The 20,832-nt window shown below is 48.0% G+C and overlaps 1 protein-coding gene across 12 annotated transcripts in view; it reads left to right on the forward strand.

The window, feature by feature from the left end:
* RFX2 (regulatory factor X2) overlaps nt 1-20,832 on the forward strand; it is a 93,580-nt gene that overhangs the window by 56,594 nt on the left and 16,154 nt on the right. For 6 of the 12 annotated variants that reach the window (XM_081076089.1, XM_081076087.1, XM_081076091.1 and 3 more), the window contains 5 exons: nt 225-301; nt 1,814-2,075; nt 12,263-12,337; nt 18,843-19,024; nt 19,935-20,054. In XM_081076089.1, the coding sequence (XP_080932215.1) occupies nt 225-301; nt 1,814-2,075; nt 12,263-12,337; nt 18,843-19,024; nt 19,935-20,054 (716 nt within the window). The remainder of the gene's footprint in view (nt 1-224; nt 302-1,813; nt 2,076-12,262; nt 12,338-18,842; nt 19,025-19,934; nt 20,055-20,832) is intronic. The other 6 variants (XM_081076094.1, XM_081076095.1, XM_081076088.1 and 3 more) reach the window with 1 other exon arrangement.

Consider the following 20,832-nt stretch of genomic DNA (forward strand, 5'->3'; position numbering starts at 1 on the left):
AACAGGCGCCCCCGACCTTGCTTCCCTATATACTGCCACCTCCTACGTGGCCTTTCTGGGACTGTCTCTCCTACTTTCTTTCTAGAAGTGCCAACTGTGGGCGGGAAAACTGTAATGTAGTACTCACTGTTTATAAAAGGCAATAGAAGTTGCTTTCACCTTGAATAACGTGGAAGCACAACAAGAAGCCCACTGTGCGTAACTCAAAATGTCTGATGTTTCAGGTGCAGCCCGTGCAGCACGTGTACCCCCAAGTGCAGTACGTGGAGGGCGGAGACACTGTCTACACGAATGGAGCCTTGTACGTGCTTTCCTCTCCCCTGGGAAGGTCTTCCCAGGGAATCTTAGGCCACATCCGGGACCTTTCTCCACAGCTCTCCCACCTTTGTCCGTCTGGGGATGGGTTTGCACAAATTCCTCTCCCTTGTCCTTTGGATGGTAGGTTGCAACCATTACACTGGTATTAGAACACCCGTGAAGGTTTCAGAAATCACAGACCTTTGTAGTGTTTACTTCTAGAAAAGGCAGTCTTAAACAAACAAAGAAACAAACAAATCCTAATCCAACTTCTAAGTCTGAAGATTCAGTCTTCACAATCCGGAAACCATTTCATCTCTGCTTTTTCATCCTGGCCTTTGTTCACCTGTAGCTTTTTATGATGTTGATACAACTTGATTTTCCATTTATCAGGAACTAGGGTTTTCTGCTTGCAAACTATGTGATGCTTGGGGCAGAAAAGGACACATTTCCCAAGAAGCTCATTATGCTCGAAACACAAGTCCGTTTGCTCATTTGATTTCAACAACTCGCCTTTGAAAATTCAGGATGGAGTGTGAGGGTGCGGTTGTGCTTATTGAGTTGTGTGAGCTTCTGCAGCCTACCACTGGAGATTCCAATACATGCAGACCCAGACGAGCACGTGGAAAACCCATGACATCTGAGCAAGTGCGTAGGTTGTACCAGCATGAACTTCCTGGGTTTGACTGTACTGCGGTTGCAGAGGCTGTCCCCTGGGGAACAGGACTGGAGTGCACGCCTCCCAGAGGTGGGGGTTGCCCTGCCACCCAGAGGAGCCCAGAGGCACATCACTAACCTTTAGTCACCACCAAGGAAAAACTGTTACCAACTGCCTTTTACTATGGCAGGTGTGTTACTCGAGTGGAACCTAAAAATTAAGTGTCAACATATATGATTAATCATTCGATTCAGATGTTAAAGGAATATTAGACAAATTATTGGTATTCCTTAGAAATTCTTTTTATTATGCAATTTCATTTTCTTAAACTTTTTGTTTTGAAAGAATCGTAGACTTGCAGGAGGTGAGTACGGGGTAGTAAAGATTAGTACAAAAGAGTCTCATGTACCGTTTCCCCAGCCTCCCTAGTGGCGATATCCTCTGTGACTATCGGGCAATACCAGGCAAGTGGCCCTGGGGTGGCGCCGTTAAGCAGCCTGTGTCCCTTACAGTTCCACCCGTCCTTAGGCGTCTGTGCACGGGCCTGCCTGATTCGGTGCAGTTTTATCCGGTGTCTAGATTTCGCATAACCGCACTAAAATACAGAATGGTGCCATCTCCACAAAGGAACCCCTATACGACCCTTTTTACACTTAAAATTTTTAAAAGATTAGTTTTGGAGGAGTCAGCCTGTGGTCCTGAATATTTTCAGAGGCGATCTCCTTGAACCTTGCGCTGCGTGGGCGTTTCGTGTGTGACTTAGCGCGTGTGCTCAGTCCCGTGGGGCTCCGGCTTTTCCGTGAAGCTGTGCGGGATCCCGCGGGGACTCAGAGGAGGCGTCTTCTCTCTCTCCGACAGGCGGGCGGCCTATGCCTACAACCCCGAGCCGCCTATGTACGCCCCGAGCAGCGCCGCGTCTTACTTCGAGGCCCCGGGCGGTGCCCAGGTGACCGTGGCCGGCTCCTCCCCGCCCGTGGTCCCTTCGCACAGCATGGTGGGCATCACCATGGACGTCGGCGGGAGCGCCATCGTCTCCAGCGCGGGCGCCTACCTCATCCACGGCGGGATGGACAGCACGAGACACACGCTGGCCCACACTTCGCGCTCCTCGCCCGCTACGGTAGGTGCTCGGCTCCCGGGGCCGCAGGTTAGGCCCCGACTAGCCTGGCGGCGGCGGCAGAGAGCCTGTGAGTGGAAGGCAGCCGGGGGCGCTGGAGCCCGAGCCCTGCCAGCCTCGCCTGGGCAAGTCTCGGCCTCTTGGGCCCTCAGTTCCTTCGTTGGTGAAAGAGGATAAATTCTCCATCACCGGCTACTGTGAACATTGCCTATGAGTGAAAAAAAACAGACCTCCATGCTGGTCGATGCTGCTGCTGCTATTGGTGGGGTCATGGCCGCCAGCATCACCAGCCCGTGGGAGGCCTAGGTCAGCCCATCCCTGTGAAAACGGGACTGAACTAAACAAAGGAAATTTCTCTTAAGATCTATACCATATTGTTACTGCATGCTTCCATCCAGAACAGTTCCTTACCCGGTTAAAAAACTTCACTTTCAAAACTCTACTTTCCATGTTTAACGTTCATTTTTTAAATTAATGTAGAGTAAAATTGACTTTTGGGGGTGCACAGCCCTGAGTCTGGGCTGAGTTTGGGTGCACATGCGGATTCCGGATTCCGGTAACCACCGCCGCGGTCAGGATCCAGATGGTTGCCTCGCCCCAAACTCCCAACTGGAGTTTCTCTGCCGTCACCACCTGTCCTCACCCACAGCCCCTGGCAACCGCTGATCCTTTCCCATCACGGTAGTTCTGTCCTTCTCGGACTGTCACATAAGTAGTGACCTTCTTACACCGGCTTCTTTCAGTCAGTGTGGCGTCTTTGAGAACCAGTCAAGTTGTAGCATGAACCTCCTCCGTGACTGAATAGGATTCCGTCACACTGCAGCCTGCCGATCCATTCACCAGTCAGGGGCCATTGGGGCGGTTTGCAGTTTGGGGCAATTATGAATAAAGCAGCTGAAGTCCTCACGTCCAGGTTCTCGTATGGACATACCTTTTCCTTTCTTTTGGGTAAATACCTACGAGTGGATTGCTGGCTCCTACGGTAAGTATGTGTTGCACTTTATCAGAAATCACTGACCGTTTCCCTAGTGGTCCTGCCATGCGACATCCCCCAAACGGTGCATAGGAGTTCATGTTGTTCCCCATCGCCAGCACTCAGTGTTGTCAGCATTTTCCATTTGAGCCATTTCAGTAGGTGTTCCAGTCGTATCTCATTGTGGTTATAATTTGCGTTTTCTTAATCGCTGACGATGGTAAGCAGGTTTTCATGTGCTTATTTGCCTTTTGTACATGCTCTTTGGTGATGTGTCAGTTCAAGTCATTTGCCTATTTTTCAACTATGTTGTTTGTGTTCTTACTGTTGAATTTTGAAAATTATTTATGTATTCTGGATACAAGTCCCCTGTCAGATATGTGATTTGCAAATATTTTCTCCCAGTCTTAATAATGGCTTTTCATTCTCTTAAGAATGTCTTTTGCAGAGAAAATTTTTTTTAATTTTGATCAAATCGTTTGTTGATTTTTCTTTTTTGACAAGATTATGCTTTGCATGTCATGCCTGAGAACTCTGCTTATCCCCAGCTCGTGAAGATTTCCTCCTACGTTTTCTGTGAAAGGTTTTATAGTTTTACATTTTACATTTGGATCTGCTTCATTTTGAGTTAACTTTTGTATAAGATGCAAGTTTTAGGTCGAGGTTTATTTTTATGCATTTAAACTGCCAGTTGTTCCAGCATCATTTGTCACAAAGACTATCCTTCCACCATTGGATTTCCGCGCCTTTGTCAAAAATCAGTTGGCCATGTGTGGGTCTATTTCAGGACATTCTGTCTGTGCCATTGATCTATGTGCCTGTCCCTTTGCCAGTACCATGGTCTTAATTACTGTAGCTTTATAGTGAGTGGTTCTTCCAACTTTATTCTTCTTCAGTATTGTTGAAGCTATTTATATAAACGTAGATTTTCTGTGTAAGTTGTAGCTCAGTTTATCTATATCTACAAAAATAATTCATAGTAAGATTTTGATAAAATAACATTGAACCTGTAGATCAATTTGGGGAAAATTGACTTGGGGCTTCCAATCCATGAACATGGTATGCTGTCCCATTTATTTAGATCTTTTGTGATTTCTTTCATTTTGTAATTTTTCAGCATGCAGAGCCTATACATATTCTGTTAGATTTATACCTAAGTATCTCATGGTTTTAGAGCTATTGTAAATGGTATTGAGTTTTAATTTCTGTTTCTAACTGTTCATTGCTGGTATGTGAAAATACGGTTGATTTTTTGCTGTTGACCTTGTATCCTGCAACCTTGTGGAACTCCCTTTTTAGTTCTAGGAGTTTTACGTTGTCTGCAAATAGGAATAATTTTATTTCTTCCTTTCCAATCTGTGTGACTTTTATTTCTCTTCCTTGCTCTTGCACTGGCTGGACCTCCCATACTATGTTGAATAGGAGTGGTGAGTGTGGACCTCCTTGACCTGTTCCTAGGCTTAGGGGGAAATGTTTTAGGTTTTCGCTGCTAAGTATGATGTTAGCTGAGGTTTTCATACATGCCCTTCTTCCAGTTGAGGAAGTTCCTTCTAGTCCTAGTTTTCTGAGTCTTTATCATTTGGATGTTGAGTTTTTTCAAATGCTTCTTCTTCATTGATATGATCATGAGTTTTTGCTTCTTAGACTGTTAATATGATGGATTAATTGATTGATTTTCAGTTAGAAAATAACTTCCTCTTTTGGCGTGGGGTTAGTCTCCTGAAATAGAAGGTAATGTTGTAGTCTCATCCCTGTTCTTTTGGGTGTGTTTTGGCATCACCCTGACATCAGAGAGGTCCCTAAGTCTTGCTATTCTCTCTCTTTCTGTGTCCAGAGTACTCATTCCCCAGGATCTGCCTCCAAGGACAGGCCTGGAGAGAAATCAGTTGTTTGCTAGAGGCTGCGATGTTTTGCCGGATCGAGGTGCCACAGAGACCAGACATGCTTCTCCCTCAGAGGACAGGCTGGGTAGACCTAAGTTTAGAGCTGTTATTGATCAGAAAGTGTTTTTCACAGACTGCATTAACTTTTACGAATATGACAGGTTCGATGCTAGCAAACTGCATCAATTTATACTAGTAGAAAATACTAAGATTGCAGGTAACAAGTTTACTGACAAACAGCAGTGTTCTCTCTCGTCCACACCATCTTGGTTGCAGGCAAATGTGCAGCTCAAACCCCAGGCCACCTGGCTACTGTGGTTTGTCATCTGGGTTGCTTCTGAAGAATCAAGTGTTTGAGTCAATTGGAAATCCATTAACGGGATGTGTTTCCACATACACACACACACACACACACACACACACCCACACACCCATGAAAGCCCCTGGGGAGTGATCATCTTGGATGAGAATCTGATCCCTGACTCCATCTGCTCTGTTGGTGTTTATTGGCTTGTTTTTGGCGTGGGAACATCTCTCAAGGATACAGCAGAGATCCGAGGGACTTTCCAGGAGCCAAGAACAGAAACGGTCCGGAGGCTGCAACAGAAATAAAATATGGCTCCTGGATCTGACATTTGACATCTGCCAATTCTTTTATGTCAGAGTTTTGGGACTTGAAGTTAATCTGAAAAGAGAGCATAAAGACCAGTGTGAATCACCATCTACAACCTCAACGAGTGATTTCAGACTGGGTGACAGATTTTCTTGAGTCTTTATTTGTGTTTAAATTTTCATCAGTATTCTAAATCTTAAAAGTGAATTGCCCAAATGGTGAGTTTTTGATAAAAACTTTTTCTGTTGAACTTTTTTTGGACTTCATGGAGCAGAGACACTAAACTGAGACATTTCCTCTTGTCATTTCAGCCCAGACTGAATCTCCTTGACACAACCCAGGGGGCAACGTGCCCAGGGTGCCATATTTCAGGGGTCGACCCTGCCTTGGCACAACTTTGAGCAGAGCGTCTCCTTAAGTTTTCTGCCCTGCGTGCCTCTTTAGCCACATCCCAGTCCTGGCCCAGAACAGAGACTTATATGCCTTTGACCTAGTCAGATTTTTGTACAGCAACCACATATAATATTACTTACGTAATTTTAAAATGTTTCATTAGCAAAATAAAAATGGACAAACATTAAAAATGCCCCCTTTCCTCAAGCCAGCCTCCCCCTCGCCCAGCAATGAGCCCACTGTTCTCCCCGTCTTCCTATTTGGCCCTTAACTGTGGCCCTTCCTACGTGGCCCTTTCTCCAGATGTAATTCTATGATTTATGTCCCTACCTTCAGAATTCCAGATGGGCTGCTTCCCTTCTTTTAAAATACTCTCCATTTTCTTTAAAGATCCAAAAGGTTGCTCATACAACATTTAAACTTTTACTTCCTTGTTCTATGGTCACATAACTAAGCTGTGTTTTAGGACAGAGGGTTAGCTATCGCAGGTTTCTGCTCTTGTCCCCACTTCTCCCCCTGCTTTCCAGGGAACATCCCCACCCCTTCGCACTTCTAGTCCCAGAAGACATGGTCCCGATATCCAATTAAGACAGACTCAGCCTGGAGATGCGGGTGTTGCTTCGACAGTGATTATTGCTGGCTCTTTGCAGGGACAAACCCTGTCTGGCATGTCCTTTAACGAGGTTATTATGCTATAAATCGGATGGCCATTTGGGTAGATGCTAATAAACTTGGAGGAGAAGTAAAACCTCCACCCTCTCTAAGAGGCACGAATATAGTCCTTAAGCTAGGTAGAATCTTGCTAGGACTATACATGAAAGAAATTTTAAAATTTTATTTAAAATTTTTAAAATAATTGGCTAATTTTAATATACTTGGTAGCTATTAAAACACGCCTGCTATCTGGTACCACATTAGGTCCTTGAGACACTATGTCTGATTGCAAGTCCTTATTCATTTTCTGTTCCCCGTCCAACTGACCTCCTAAAGCAGGCATTCTGTTAATTAATGTAGCGGAAACACATGGTATTAAATGGCCAATAAAAAGAAATACATGCTGCATTGCAGCAAGTCAAAAAGAAAACTTAAGTGCCTTATGAGTCAAGAAATAGGTGCACAAACATATATGTAATACCAAGATGTGAAGGAGACAGACATTATTGTACGGAACGCAACCTGGGCCTGGGGTGGGGATGGGGCACCACCGAGTCCATCCTTGGCTCTTCCATGCTGTTTGACATGTGCGCATGCATGTAGCACTTAGGTAAACATTTTAAAATATTAAAACAACTCTAGTGAAATACTAAATTAGTTTTAATTTTAAGCATATTTAAAGATTGAACCCTAACTTCTCCAGCCACCAAGAAGACTGAGCAAGACATATGTACTTGTACAATAAGAATCCCTTTGTCAGGTCTGAAAGGAAGCCCCCAGACTTCAAGTTCTAGTGCAAGATACCCCTTTTTTCAAGGATGTTGAGCTTGCCTTCCAAGTCGTGTTGGGAGATGGTGCCGCAGCGCCCTCTGCTGGAGGCGCGTGCGCAGTGCACCTTCAGTCCTGACTTGTGGGCATCAACCTTCCCATCTGGCCTTAAGGTGCTGGTGGTGGTTTCCTGACCTTCATCGCTTTCAGATGCTTAAGTGATATTTTAATTTGAAAACACAATGAACACCTTCCGAGGTTCCACTGTACATTAAGTTAATTTTCTGTATCAGCGGGCTTGTTCAGATCCTATTTAATAGCTATGGGTTTTTAAGGATGGTTTTATACAGCAAATCTGTATTCTTTTTCTCAATACTCATAACTCCATGATTTTTAGAAGTCTTCAATATGTCCAGCAAACGTCTGGGTGTCCCCAGGACCCTTTCCGGGGTTCCACAAGATCAAAACTGTTTTCATAATAACAGTAAGCCTTTAGTTGCCGTTTTCCCAGTGTCAACACTTGCACTGATTGTGCAAAATGGACGTCACTGAAATAGGTGGGCACATGTCAAGGCAGGAATCAAGGCAGAGGCATCACACTCTCCTGGAAGTCACTGTATCCTTCACCAGCATGTGCTCACAGTAAAAAAGAAAAAGAACAGAGAAATCAAACACCTGTTCCACGTAAGAAGGTCCTTGGTGAAGCCGTAAAAACAATTAATTTAACGAAATCTCAATCTCTGAGTGTACATCTTTATAATATTCCATGTGACAAAGAGCTCTTTAGCGGCCTGCCCATCTTGAGGAGAAGACGCTGTACAAGTGAGCTGTGAGCAGAACTAGCCATGTTTTTCTTGAAACGCCGTTCTTGCTTGAAAGAATAACAGACAAATGATGATTATTCAGACTGGGAAAGGGGGCAGGCATTTTCTCAGAAATGAACGGGGGAGCCTGATGTATCCAGGAAAACAACTGACACATTTTGTTGCCAGTACATTTTCAACCAAAAAAAAAAAAAAAGAATTTTGAGAAACTGGTATCTTTCCAATGAGGTTGGTAGTGAGATTAACAAACGTGAGTTTTCAATACGGTGTAATGAAATGTGGCGACATTTGGAAGATCTGCAAAGTCAGTGAACTAATATTTTCCAAGTGACCAGTGCATGATGTTAAAACCATGCGTGTGAGTAAAAGATCCGTTCTTGTTGCGAGGTTGTGAGAGACACTAATGGATTGTTTAATTAGTTATATGGTTTTTATTGAGGTAAAATTCACCTAACATAAAATCCACCATTTTAAGCATTTAAAAGTGTACAGTTCAATGGCATCAAGTATATCCACAATGTTGTACAACCGTTATCCTACCTAATTCCAGAACATTTTCATTTCATCCCAAAAAGAAACCCTGGGGGCGGCCGGATGGCTCAGTTGGTTAGAGCTGGAGCTCTTAACAACAAGGTTGCCGGTTCGATTCCCACATGGCAGGGTGGGCTGCGCCCCCTGCAACTGGATTGAAGGATCACTTAGAGCTGATGGGTCCTGGAGAAACACACTGTTCCCCAATATTCCCCAATATAATTTGAGGGGGGAAAAAGAAAGAAAGAAAAAGAAAGAAAGAAACCCTGTACCAGTTAGCAGTCGCCCTTCAGTGCCCACTCCCGCAGCACCTGGCAACCACTAACCCACGTCCTGTCTCTGTGGATGTGCCTGGTCTGGACGTTGCCCATAAATGGAATCACACACTGTGAGTTGTGTGTCTGGCTTCTCTCACCAAGCATGTTCTCAAGGTCCATCCATATTGTAGCAATTGTCAGTGCCTCACTCCTTTCTGTGAATGAACAATATTCCATTGTGTGGATGGACCGTGTTGTGTTTATCCGTTTGTCTGTGATTGATATTTGGATTTTCCCACTGTTTTGCCGTTATGAATAATGCTGCTGTGAACATGTGTGTACCAGTTTTGTTTGAACACCTGTTTTCAGTTCTCTTGGGTACATACCTAGGAGTGGGATTGCGGGGTCACATGGTTTAACTGGGTTTATATTTAACTTTTTGAGGAACTGCTGGACTCCCCAGCAGCTGAATCACTGTTCATTTCACCACCAATGTATGAGGGTTACTTACAATTCCTCCACATCCTCGCCAGCATCGTTATTTCCTTCCTCCCTCCCTTCCTCCCTCCCTCCCTTCCTCCCTCCCTCCCTTCCTTCCTTCTTGCCTTCCTCCCTTCCTTCCTCCCTTCCTCCCTTCCTTCCTTCCTTCCTCCCTTCCTCCCTCCCTTCCTTCCTCCCTTCCTTCCTCCCTTCCTTCCTCCCTTCCTTCCTCCGTTCCTTCCTCCCTTCCTTCTTTCCTTCCTTCCTTCTTTCCTTCCTTCCTTCCTTCCTTCCTTCCTTCCTTCCTTCCTTCCTTCCTTCCTTCCTTCCTTCTTCCCTTCCTTTCATCCCGGCCTCCCTCCCTCCCTCTCTCTCTCTCTTTCTTTCTTTCTTTCTCAGCCATTCTCGTGGGTATGAAATGGTATCTCACTGTAGTTTTAGTTTCTATTTCCCTAATGACTAATGATGTTGAACATCTTTTCATGTGCTTATTGGGGACATATCTATTTAAGTCCTTCGTCCGTTTTTTTAATTGGGTCATTCGTCTTTTTGTTGTTGAGTTATGAGTGTTATTTATATATTCTGGATACAAGACCCTTTTCAGATATATTATTTACAAATATGTTCTACCATTCTGTGGGATTCTTTTCACTCTCTTGATAGTGTCCTTTGTTGCAATGAAGTTTAATTTTGATAAAGTCCAATTTATCTTAATTTTTTTCTTTTGTTATGTTTGTGTTTTTGGTGCCATTTCTAAGAATCCATTGCCAAATCTAAGTTCATGAAGATAACTTCGTTTTACATGATTACCTCATGTTTTCCTCTAGAAACTTTATAGTTTTAGCTCTTACGTTTAGTTCTTTGATGCATTTTGAGTTGATTTTTGTATATGGTATAATGTATCCAGCTTTATTCTTTTGCATGTGGCTGTCCAATTATCCCAACACTGTTGGTTGAAAAGTTTACTCTTTCTCTATTGAATGGTCTTGACATGCTTGTCAAAAATCAATTGACCATATTGATGGATAGGATTATTTCTAGACTCTCAGTTCATTGATCTACATATCTGTTCTTATCCCAGTACTGCACCATTTCAGTTACTATAACTTGGTGGTAAGTTTTGAAATCAGGAAGGGTGAGTTTTCAACTTTGTTCTTCTTTTTCAAGATTGTTTTGGCTACCGGGGTCCCTTGCAATGCCATACCAATTTTAGGATCAACTTGTCCATTTCAGAAAAAGCAGTTGGAAGTTCAATAGAGAATTTTGATAGGGATCAATTTGGAGCGTATTGCCGCGTTAATAATATTAAGTCTTCCAATCCATGAACATCGGATGTCTTTCTGTATATTTAGGTCATCTTTAGTTTCTTTCAACAATGTTTTATAGTTTTCCGTGTACAAGTACTTCACCTCCTTCATTAAATTTATTCCTAGGTATTTTATTCTCTTTGATGCTATTGTCAATGGGATTGACAATAATTAATTTCCTTAATTTCCTTTTCACATTGTTCATTGCTTAGAAATAAACTTATTTTTGTATGTTGATCTTGTAGCCTGCAACTTTTGTGAATTCATTTATGAGTGCTAATTGATTTTTTGTTGCTCTTCTATATTGTATTTTCTATATTTAAGATCATGCCATCTGCAAAGAGAAGTCATTTATTTCTTCTTTTCCTATTTGTGTACCTTTTATTTGTTATTGTTGCCTAAGTGCCCTGGCCAGAATTTCCAGTATAATGTTGAATAGAAGTGGTGAGAGTGGACACATACAACAGTAATCAGAAGGGTGATGGGAGAAGCAGTAACCCTCTCATTTCTGAACTCAGCTCCGGGAAGCCAGTCCAGCTGCGCTTTCTGGAATACACGTTCAGCCTGCTTTTTGCAGAAGCATCACTGAAGTCTTCGTGTGTTTGAGGACAAATGGCATATACTTTAGATTCGTTTCCTTGCATTGCAGTTCTCTGTCATGGTGAATGCAGCAGAGTTTAAATTTCCATTTTCCAAGTACAAATCAGGGTCAAATTCAGCACATACAAATGTGATGGTAGCCACACATAATTGGGTGTTTGTTCCTTTGTGTAGACCTGTGGCACCACCTCAGTTCCCCACCTCCATGAGGTCCTTAAAACCCAACTCAGAAGCCCCTTCCCCCAAGAAGGCCTCCCTGGCCTGCCACGTGACTTTTCCTCTGTGACTACATTCATTTCTCTATAACCCTCTTTGCACAGCTCATGCTTCATACACATTCAGGAACTTATCTCTGTGACATGCGCAGTGGCCCCATGGTCTTACACCTCTGATGGCAGGACCTGGGTCTTTAGCCTTGTTGGTGTATTCCCGAAGCATCCAGGAGGGTACAGGCTGGCCCGGAAGTCAGTGCCACCAACTGTCCATGGTGTCTTTTGGTCGGCTGATTCTCCCTAGCAACAGACGACAAGTGTGGGGAGCAGCGGGCGATTATTCTGCTGGCTCTGCTTACACTTGAACTTATGCAGCGACTAAGTGTGGATGTTGTGCACGTGTGTGTGCAGGCCTTGTGCTCAATTCAACAGCCAGTGTTCAGAGTCGAACTTCATCCGCTTCTCGTGTCCCTCAGCTCTGGGCTCACCTGCATGTAACTAACACACCCGGCTGCTGCTTCAAGTCCCCACTTAACCCGCCCGCTGCCTGTGTCAAGCCTTGTTTTTATTTTGTAGGTGCTTGAATCATTATTTGGATATTAATAAAAACAAATCTTGGCTGATGCTAACCATCTGATTTCCTTTTTTTTTTTTTTCATTTTGTTTTGTTTTGTTTCTGCACACATTTTCTTTAGCTTGAAATGGCGATTGAAAACCTCCAAAAAAGCGAAGGGATTACATCACACAAAAGCGGTTTACTCAACAGCCATGTAAGTGTGTGTTGGCCCGGTGGTCTGCCCTGCTGTGCGTGTCCCTTCACAGGCATTTTATAAAAACAAGTGAAGGCAATGAAATGACACTTCTGAAGTGCTGAAAGTGGGGGAGAAGCCCAGCCAGAGGTCTACATCCAGCAAAATGCCCTTCTGCAGTGTAGGGGACAGGAGGGCAGGTTTCCCAGTCATGGAGGCAGACAGACAATCAGAGCACCTACCTCTTCAGGGCGTGGTACGGGGATGAGATTATTGAATATACGTGGCATACTTCCAGCAATGCCTGGCGAATCACAAGCATTATAAACAAAATTAATACTAAAACAAGCAACAATAACAAAAGATGACACAGGATTGGGGATACCATAAAGAGTCTTAGCGAAGTTTCCTGTGATCAGCATTTGGGGTGGAAGGGGGGAAGGTAACTTGAGAAACGTGCAAAGTAGCTCATTCCTACTGATGTGGGTTGTGTGAGATCTCTCTCCTTCCCCTTCTGGGGAAACTGTGATCTTGGGTTCCATGCCAGGAGGTGACAAACGTCTTTGTCTCTGGGCAGCTTTGTGGGGAAGGAGGGCGCTGGAGGAGGTAACTGGCTAAGAGTCTATTTCCTGGAATAGTTGACAAGGAAAGTTCTGGTCTCCTCACACTCCTCCCTTTTCCCTTACTTCTCCAAATGCTTTCAATTCAACTTTACATGTAACTGGAAATTTGTTCGGCGTTTTAAAAGGAGGACAGGCCACTGATGCCAGAATGCTTCTCGAGCAGCTACTTAGGTTGTGATTTGATCCCAAATCTTTTCAATTCTCTTGAGAGTTAAAACATAAAAGAGAAAGAAGTCCCCTTTAGTCAATCACAATCCCGTGACCCCATCAAGACTTTTTTACTGGATGATGTTCAAAGTGTTGCTCAAAAGGCAGAGGTTCTGGGGCAGCAGCCCAGCTGGGGAAAAGCCCAGAAACTTCTGGGTTTATGGTTTGACACGGGTATGACTGGCTGCTCCAGGCACACGCATGCGGGCTGTACGCTCCTCAGCCTCAGAGGCTCTCACTGGGGGTCATAGCCTCACACCTGTCTGAGAGAAAAAACAAAACTACATCAGGTGCCCACCCCACCCCCAGACTAGATGGGTCGTGGCCACGCCAGATGGCCCATCTGGGGAGGGAAAATCTTCAGTGAGTGCTTAGAGGGAAGACTCCCTTTCTCAGCCTTAAACTCCGAGTGCCCTGGGTAGGAACATCTGCAGAATGACAGTCTCTTCAACAGGGACAGGCGTTCTTCGGCTGTCAGCAGACACATGCGGACATGTCACAGCCTGCGGCCTGGCGCTCGGTCAGCCCTGAGGAGAGGCGTGTGAGGAAGGCAGGATGGGGGCGCACGCCCCAGGCAGGCAGCGCGCATGCCTGGCTCCTTTGAAATGTCTGGGAAACGCATGAGCTGCTGGTGTCTGGCTGCAGGGCTGCTCCTGGTGTTCTAACACTTGCTCTGGGAGGCTGACAGCCTTGGCTGCTTCCCTGCCTGTTTACATTCCTGCCTTGACTCTCCGAGCAGAAAACCTCCGCATCAGTTTTCTCCCTGTGGATCTGTGCTTGGGTCTCCCCCTTCCATCAGGAGCTGAGGAGGAGGAGCTGGGCTTGGTGATTTGGAGTCAAAGGGAGTGGAAAGAGAATGTTTCTAGAGAGTCAACCATGCACACTGAGCGGGAGGAAGGGGAGAGGGAAAGAGTGTGACCTGCCTCACAGGTGGGCAGTGTGTCCTGCTGACACTTGTCACCGTCACAGCTGACTGAGCTTACCTTGTGGCCGGCTGGCCATACGCACGCATGACAGTTGTCACTGGAGCTGTCCCCAGCTGAGATGCTGTAGTGTCGGACAGCTGGCCACAGTCCAGCTTCGTCAGCCCAACGTCAGGGCAGAAGAGTCTGACTGGGGGGCGCCCTGAGGGCTGGTTCTCCTGGTGGCGTCCCAGGCCCTAGTCACAATGTCCCCCCGGCCCTGGGTTGTGCTGAGCACGGAGACAAAAGGAACGAGAAGAAATCACTCCGGGGAGCTGGGTGGTGAGGACTTTGACAAGCGTGAGAAAAGCCGCCCAGAGCGAACCTGTCTGCCCAGGAACCCAGCACAGAGGTTACCTCTGGATCCATGACTGCCTCCTGGTGTGCTGCCTTGGGGTGGGCGCAGGTGGCGTGATGTCCAAAGCCCAGGAAGGCTGGACGGTGCCCTCCAGACCCAGCTGACGTTGGGGTCCCTCAGGTGCTTCCTGTGCTGCCCTCAAGTTGGGGGGCTCAGACCCAGGGGGTCTGTAAGTTGAAGGAAACTTCCAGCCTGATGCGGAAAACCCCGCTGAAGGACGGAGGCCTCGAGTGGTCTTCCAAATGGGAACGTGTGATCTGGGGGCATGAAAACGAGGGATCGTTATTTCAGAGGAAGGAGTTGAAGAGGCTGGTTCTGGGGGTGAAAGCTCCTTCCCCACCGGGGTGTCGCTGTGGCCTCCACTCGGGTGTAGCAGCCATGCTGCCCAGCCTGGGAAGCCTCCGTCAAGGTCCCCAACTACACTCAGTGGAGGTGCCCGGGCTCCTCCCAGCGCTGCCTCCCTGCCATCCCCAGATCCCAGCTGCAGAAGCCCCCCCTCGACCCTGGCAGACTCAGGGACCCCACAGTGGTTCACTGAGTCACTGTCACAGGGAGGTGACCACTGTCTACTAAAACAAACTTATTATTTCCAAACCCTGGGAGGACGCCCTGATTTTAAATTATATTCAGGTTTATATGGCTTTTTAATCAAGAAACACAAATTGTCAAAGATCCTTTATCCTTCAGTTGGTGGCCCACCATAGGCAGGCATAATGACAAAGGTGTCACTTGCAGACCAGCTAGGGCTTGGCCAGAGCGGCAGCTTACAGGATGGGTCGCTTGCCCAGCTGTTGCTCCAAATTACGTGGCAAATGCCTCTAGCAGTGGCCTTGGCTGGACCACTGTTACTTCAGTATCCCCTCTCCCCTCAGTACCTTGCCTGCCCCACCAGGCTCCTGGCAGGACAGCTGTTTCCTCAAGGGCATTTCTTTTTTTTTTTTTTTAATAGTTTTATTTTATTTCATTTTATGTTTACATCCCTCACACCGTGAACCCCCCTTCCCCCAAGGGCATTTCTGCCTGGACCCCGCCCCCACTCCACACCCGCCATCTTCCCTGCTCATCCTTGCTTCCTGCCCCCTCCTGCTCCTCACCGCCCCATGCTCTTTGACTTCACCTTCAGAGAAACCTAGAATCAGACCACTTGTCCCACCTTCACCACCATGGCCACCTTTCACCATCCTTCCCATCTCTCCCGTGGATTGTCGAGTCCACCTACTAATCAGCCCTCAGCCTCCAGAGTGATCCCACTAGAACCTAAGCCAGATCCTGGCACCTGCCTTCTCAGAAGCCTCCAGGGCCCCCATTTCCCTCCAAGTAGTAGCCAGTGTCATGGAAACGACCCACAGGTCCCTGCATGACTTCCCCCGCCCCCTCCCTGCCCTCACCACCTCCCTCTCTCCCCCTCATCACTGCTCCAGCCACACGGGCCTCCTCACTGTTCCTCCAACACACCAGGCACGGTCCTGCCCCAGGGCCTTTGCACAGGCTGTGCCCTCCACCTGAAACACTTCTTCAATGGCTCCTTCCCCCAGCTTCTTCAATCAGTTTTCCTTCCTAGTAACTCCTCAAGGCAAAAAAGAGAAAGTTATTCTTTTGGAGGCTGCTAGTGGTGTCCATTCTCTTTGTAGTGACTTCTACGTAGGAAGAAGGTGACCATGTGTCCTTGCTGTCATGATGACCTTGATGTCAACTCAACAGATTCGCCCAGACAGAGATGGCTACTTTTAACTTAAATACCACGAGGTTGGGGGAAAGGAATCGCCTTTCCAAACCTTTCTTTTTACATAGGAGCCAGTCGTGTCAAGCGGTGGGCCAGATGTGAGCCTCCATCGCTCAGCACCCCCCTGACAGAATCCGCTTCACCTTCGGGGCCACAGTCAGTGTCCCCATGTAGGTCCTGGCTTCTCCCACCCCTGGAGGGTTCCATAAGAAGTGGCACCCTGGGGTCCCATTTGCTCTTTGGGGTGCCATCTTCTCTGGTCAGTGTTTCTTGGGACATCTTTAAGATCCTGGGGGTGCAAATGTGGAGACAGAGGCCAGGGACAAGGGAGGACCAAGGAGATGGCGCCTAAAGCTCCAAGGCCTGGGCCGGAGCGACACTAGGAGGAGAGGGAGGTCTGTGCTGCCTGTGGCAGAAAAGCACATTTACGGGAAGTGTGAACACAAAAGACCTGAATGACTTGATGGAAAGTAAAAAATGTGGTGTTCTTTTCCTAAAGGGACAGTTTTTTCAGGGGCCTTTCTGGTTCCCCGTGACCTCGGGCCCGTGTCACGCAGCCGGCTGCCACCCTCCTGTCGCTTTACATCCTCCTCCTCGTCTCCCTGTTGTCGTTGTGTCGCGCCAGCCTGTCCGTGAGGGCTGTTCCCACCCTAGGGTTACAGGGATGGCTGAACACATGACACCTAGACACTAGACGGGGTGGACGACGGTTTGTTATTAGTCACACAGACTCACGGCCCCCGGGAGGAGGACCGCGCAGGCCCCAGGGGCCACATGGCACACTAAGCAACAGAGTGAGCAATGGACTGTGGGAGGCTTCGTGGTGACAAGAGGGTGGCATGGCCCCTGGTGCACTCCCGCTCCTCAGGGGTCCGCAGGAGCTGTGCCCGACCCCACAGTGAGGACGGCTGTGTGGCTCAAAGACCCCCCTGCAGGAGCAGTGTGGGGAGCTTTCCCCGGGTAGCAAGGCAGCACGTATTGAGTCTTCATTTCAGGCCTGGCCGCACGCTCCCTCCTCCTCGGCCCCTGCACAGGGCAGTGCCCGTGTGCGACAAATCTCTGCACATCCCACCGAGACCCTGTCCTCAGCTCCGTGGTGCCAGGGTTACACATCTGGTCCTAACCTCTGCCCCGAACATCAGCCCAGACCTTCACCTCCTCCTCCCCAAAGCAGAACCCACTCCCCAGCCCTCGCTGATGCCCAATGCCTGTCTTTCTATTAAAGGACCTTCTGCTCTGTCAGTCCTGGATCTTTGCCCTGCTCCCACGCCTTCATCCTGCACGTCCAGCGTGCCCACCCTCTGCCTCTGAAACCTGCCTCATTCTGGCATCCAGACCCCCAGCTGTCCCCACCACCCACCTGTCACTCAGGCCTACGTGTGAGCGGGGAGGCCCCAGGGATGAAATGAAGTGTCGTCGGTTCATTTTAAAACGGCTTAGGACAAGCAGAAGGCTGTGGGTGGGGCTTAGACAAAATAAAATGGCCGTAGGCTGATGCCTGTTGAGGCAGGAGTTCCTTAAATCATTCTCACTACCTCTGTGCGTGATAGAGACTTTCCATAATAAAACTTTTTGCAAAGGGCTGACTTTTCAGCTTACATGCTGCCTGATTGGGGCCACAAAGGGGCGTGGAGTGCAGTGGGGTACAGGCCATAGGTGGGGGGTGGGGGTGGGGGGCTCAATGTCCCAGGGGAGACGCTCACTCTGGATCTGGATGGATGCGAAGGGCACGGGGCCAGGCAGGAGCCCAGCACGCCAGGACCGCAGAGGTGGTCAGGGCCAGCAGGGAGCCCCTCAGTGCTCTGCACCCGGGTGGCTGCTCAGACAGCCCTCCTCCCTCAGCCATCCTGCCCCAGTTGGGATCCTGTGCACAGGGCTCCTGCCTGTCCCCAAAGCCGATGCACGGGTCAGGCCTTGTGTGCTCACAACAGAGCAGAAGCCAGAATCAAACCACAGCCTTCAGGGCACTGTGCTCAGGGGTTCCCAGGCGGGGGGCCTGCATCTGCACGCTGCCCCATGTGGGTGGGGACTTAGCTTTCTACGAGGCCAGCTCCTGCCCTTCCAACTCAATGCCAACCTCTGGGAACAGCGAATTTGGCCTTTAATTCTTTTTCCTGCCTTGGCCTGAGCACAAAACTTGGCACATTAGCCTCTTAAGGATTTTACTCAGTTTCTGTCTGCTCTGCTCGGTCCGGGCCCGCAGGAGATAGGTAGTGGTTCGTCTCCGTAGACCACCACACTGAGGCACGGCGCCGTGCTCACGGGCCCGTGAGTTTTCTTGACTCTTGTCATCAGAATTGATCTCCATTCCCATAGGTTTAGGAGACACTTGGCGTTTCAACGGCGTGCAGGGCGTGTGGGTGTTTAAATGATTATAAAGACAGATTCTACGAAGTCTCCGTCTATGCAGGTTTTTCTCAATTAAGTCAAGGAGCCTGAAGACCAGGCTGAAAACTGAAGGAATAAAGAAGCGGGTGAAAGGAAGCTAAGTAACATGTCCAGAATCTCTTGGATCCAAATCGGTGACAATAGCAATGAATTTCCTCGTCACGTTAGTGGAGGGAAAGCATGTGATGCTCTTAATGAGTCCAATGTCAGCATTTTGGTGTTTGGGGGGATTTTGACGAACGGAAATGTGTCTTTCTTTCTCCAGCTCCAGTGGCTACTAGATAATTATGAAACTGCTGAAGGTGTCAGTCTCCCCCGAAGCTCTCTATACAACCATTACCTTCGACACTGCCAGGAACACAAGCTGGACCCTGTGAATGCCGCTTCTTTTGGGAAACTGATCCGCTCCGTGTTTATGGGCCTGAGGACGCGGCGACTGGGCACCAGGTGGGTAGAGGGGTGCATCCAGCAGCCCCCTACACCCATCTGTCCTTCTTCTCCCTTTATACAGAAAGCCAGCTTCCTCCTCCTCTCCACACATCCCGACTGGCACGCCTTCGGTGAACTTGGAATTGCCCTGAATTGGCGGCAGCATGGTCCTGGCCTGGGCTGGGGCATGGGTCCGGTTCTCTCCTGGTGACGGCACATGGGGGTTCGCTCCAGCTCCCTCTCCTTGTTTGAAATTTTCCACAATAACGGGTTTTTAAAAAGCTGCCTCTGGATTGTGTAGGAGAGTTGGATTTATTATTTCTTGATGTTTTTTGCTATTCTTGGACCCACCTGCCATGGCCTGCCATTGGCCTACCGCAGCCAGCGAACATCATGTGTCATAAACTTATCCCAGGCAATAATGTGAGCACTTCTCTCACTAGAAAAAGGTGGTCGTACTCTAGTCAAAGTGGGTGGCCTAGAGCGCATGTGGCCGTGATCTGCAGCAGGCCAGGCTCGGTGCCTACACTCAGTGAGGTCACACAGAACTCGGGGTCAGGGTTCCTTCGTGCACGGTCAGAAGCCGGCATCCTGACCAAGAGAATGTGTGGGTCTCCTCCTGAACTCTGCCACCTTTGATCCTTGACAGAGACCGTCCTTACAGCACATAGACCTGGGACTGGTTTTCTCACTGCAGGACTTTTCAGAGCCTTTATCATACTAAAATGCTAGAGGAGAACCTCCCAGAGCGGGAGGTTGTGTGCAGGATTTCTTCAATCCCTCTGGACATGAAGCAGCCCGTGAACATTTCCCACATGGTGCAGGGAATACTGAACCCTGGGGCCCAACATACGGGAAGGACCCAGACAGCACCTCCTGTCCTTCAGGATGTCTGCAGAGAGCACTGACCCGGATGTTTGGTTTCTAGGGGCAACTCCAAGTATCATTACTATGGGATCCGTCTGAAGCCAGACTCACCCCTGAATCGGCTGCAGGAGGACACCCAGTACATGGCCATGCGGCAACAGCCTGTGCACCAGAAGCCCAGGTGGGTGACCAGGGCTGAGGCCAGCCTGAGGAGGAGTTTCCCTGAAGAGAATGCAGGGAGGGGGTTCTCAAACATTAAATCCATCCTCGCAAGGGGACTCCTGTCCTACAGTGGAGACCGATGAACCTCGGTCTCCAGCATCCCGGGAGAACCAAGGCATTCACCTCCACTGGCCTGAAGGGAGGGCGTCAGGACTCGGGGCTGAGGACGTAGCCTCACCCAGCTAGCAGCTTCCAGAGTGTTCTGTTTTTTAAAGAATATACACATTATTTTTTAGAGCACTTTTAGGTCACAGCAAAATTGAGTAAAAAGTGCAAAGACTCCCCATAGAGCCCTCCCCACTACACGCACAGCCTCCCCCAACTGTCAACCATCCCTGACCAGAGCAGTGCGTTTGTTACAATTGAACCTGCATTGTTGACATGTTGTCGATGTCACCCCAAGTCCACGGTTTATACTAGGGTTCATCCTGGTTACATTCTGTGTATCATGACGTGTCCCTCAGAATGGTATCATAGACTATTTCACTGCCCTAAAGAGCCCCTGTGCCCCACCTCCACATCCCTCGCTCTCCTAACCCTTGGCATTCCTGAGCTTTTGACTGTCCCCATAGTTTCACCTTTTCCAGAGTGTCATAGAGTTGGTATCACAGATCTTTAATATTTCAACTACCAAGAACAAAAGAGAGAGAGCACTGAAAATAACCCAAGAAGCCAGGAGAAAGAAGCCTATAGATTTAAGTTGTTGCTTCTTCCTGACATTTTGCTCTGAGGGCTGG

The sequence above is a fragment of the Rhinolophus hipposideros genome (genome assembly GCF_964194185.1).
Source record: "Rhinolophus hipposideros genome assembly, chromosome: 16".
Classification (NCBI taxonomy): Eukaryota; Metazoa; Chordata; class Mammalia; order Chiroptera; family Rhinolophidae; genus Rhinolophus; species Rhinolophus hipposideros.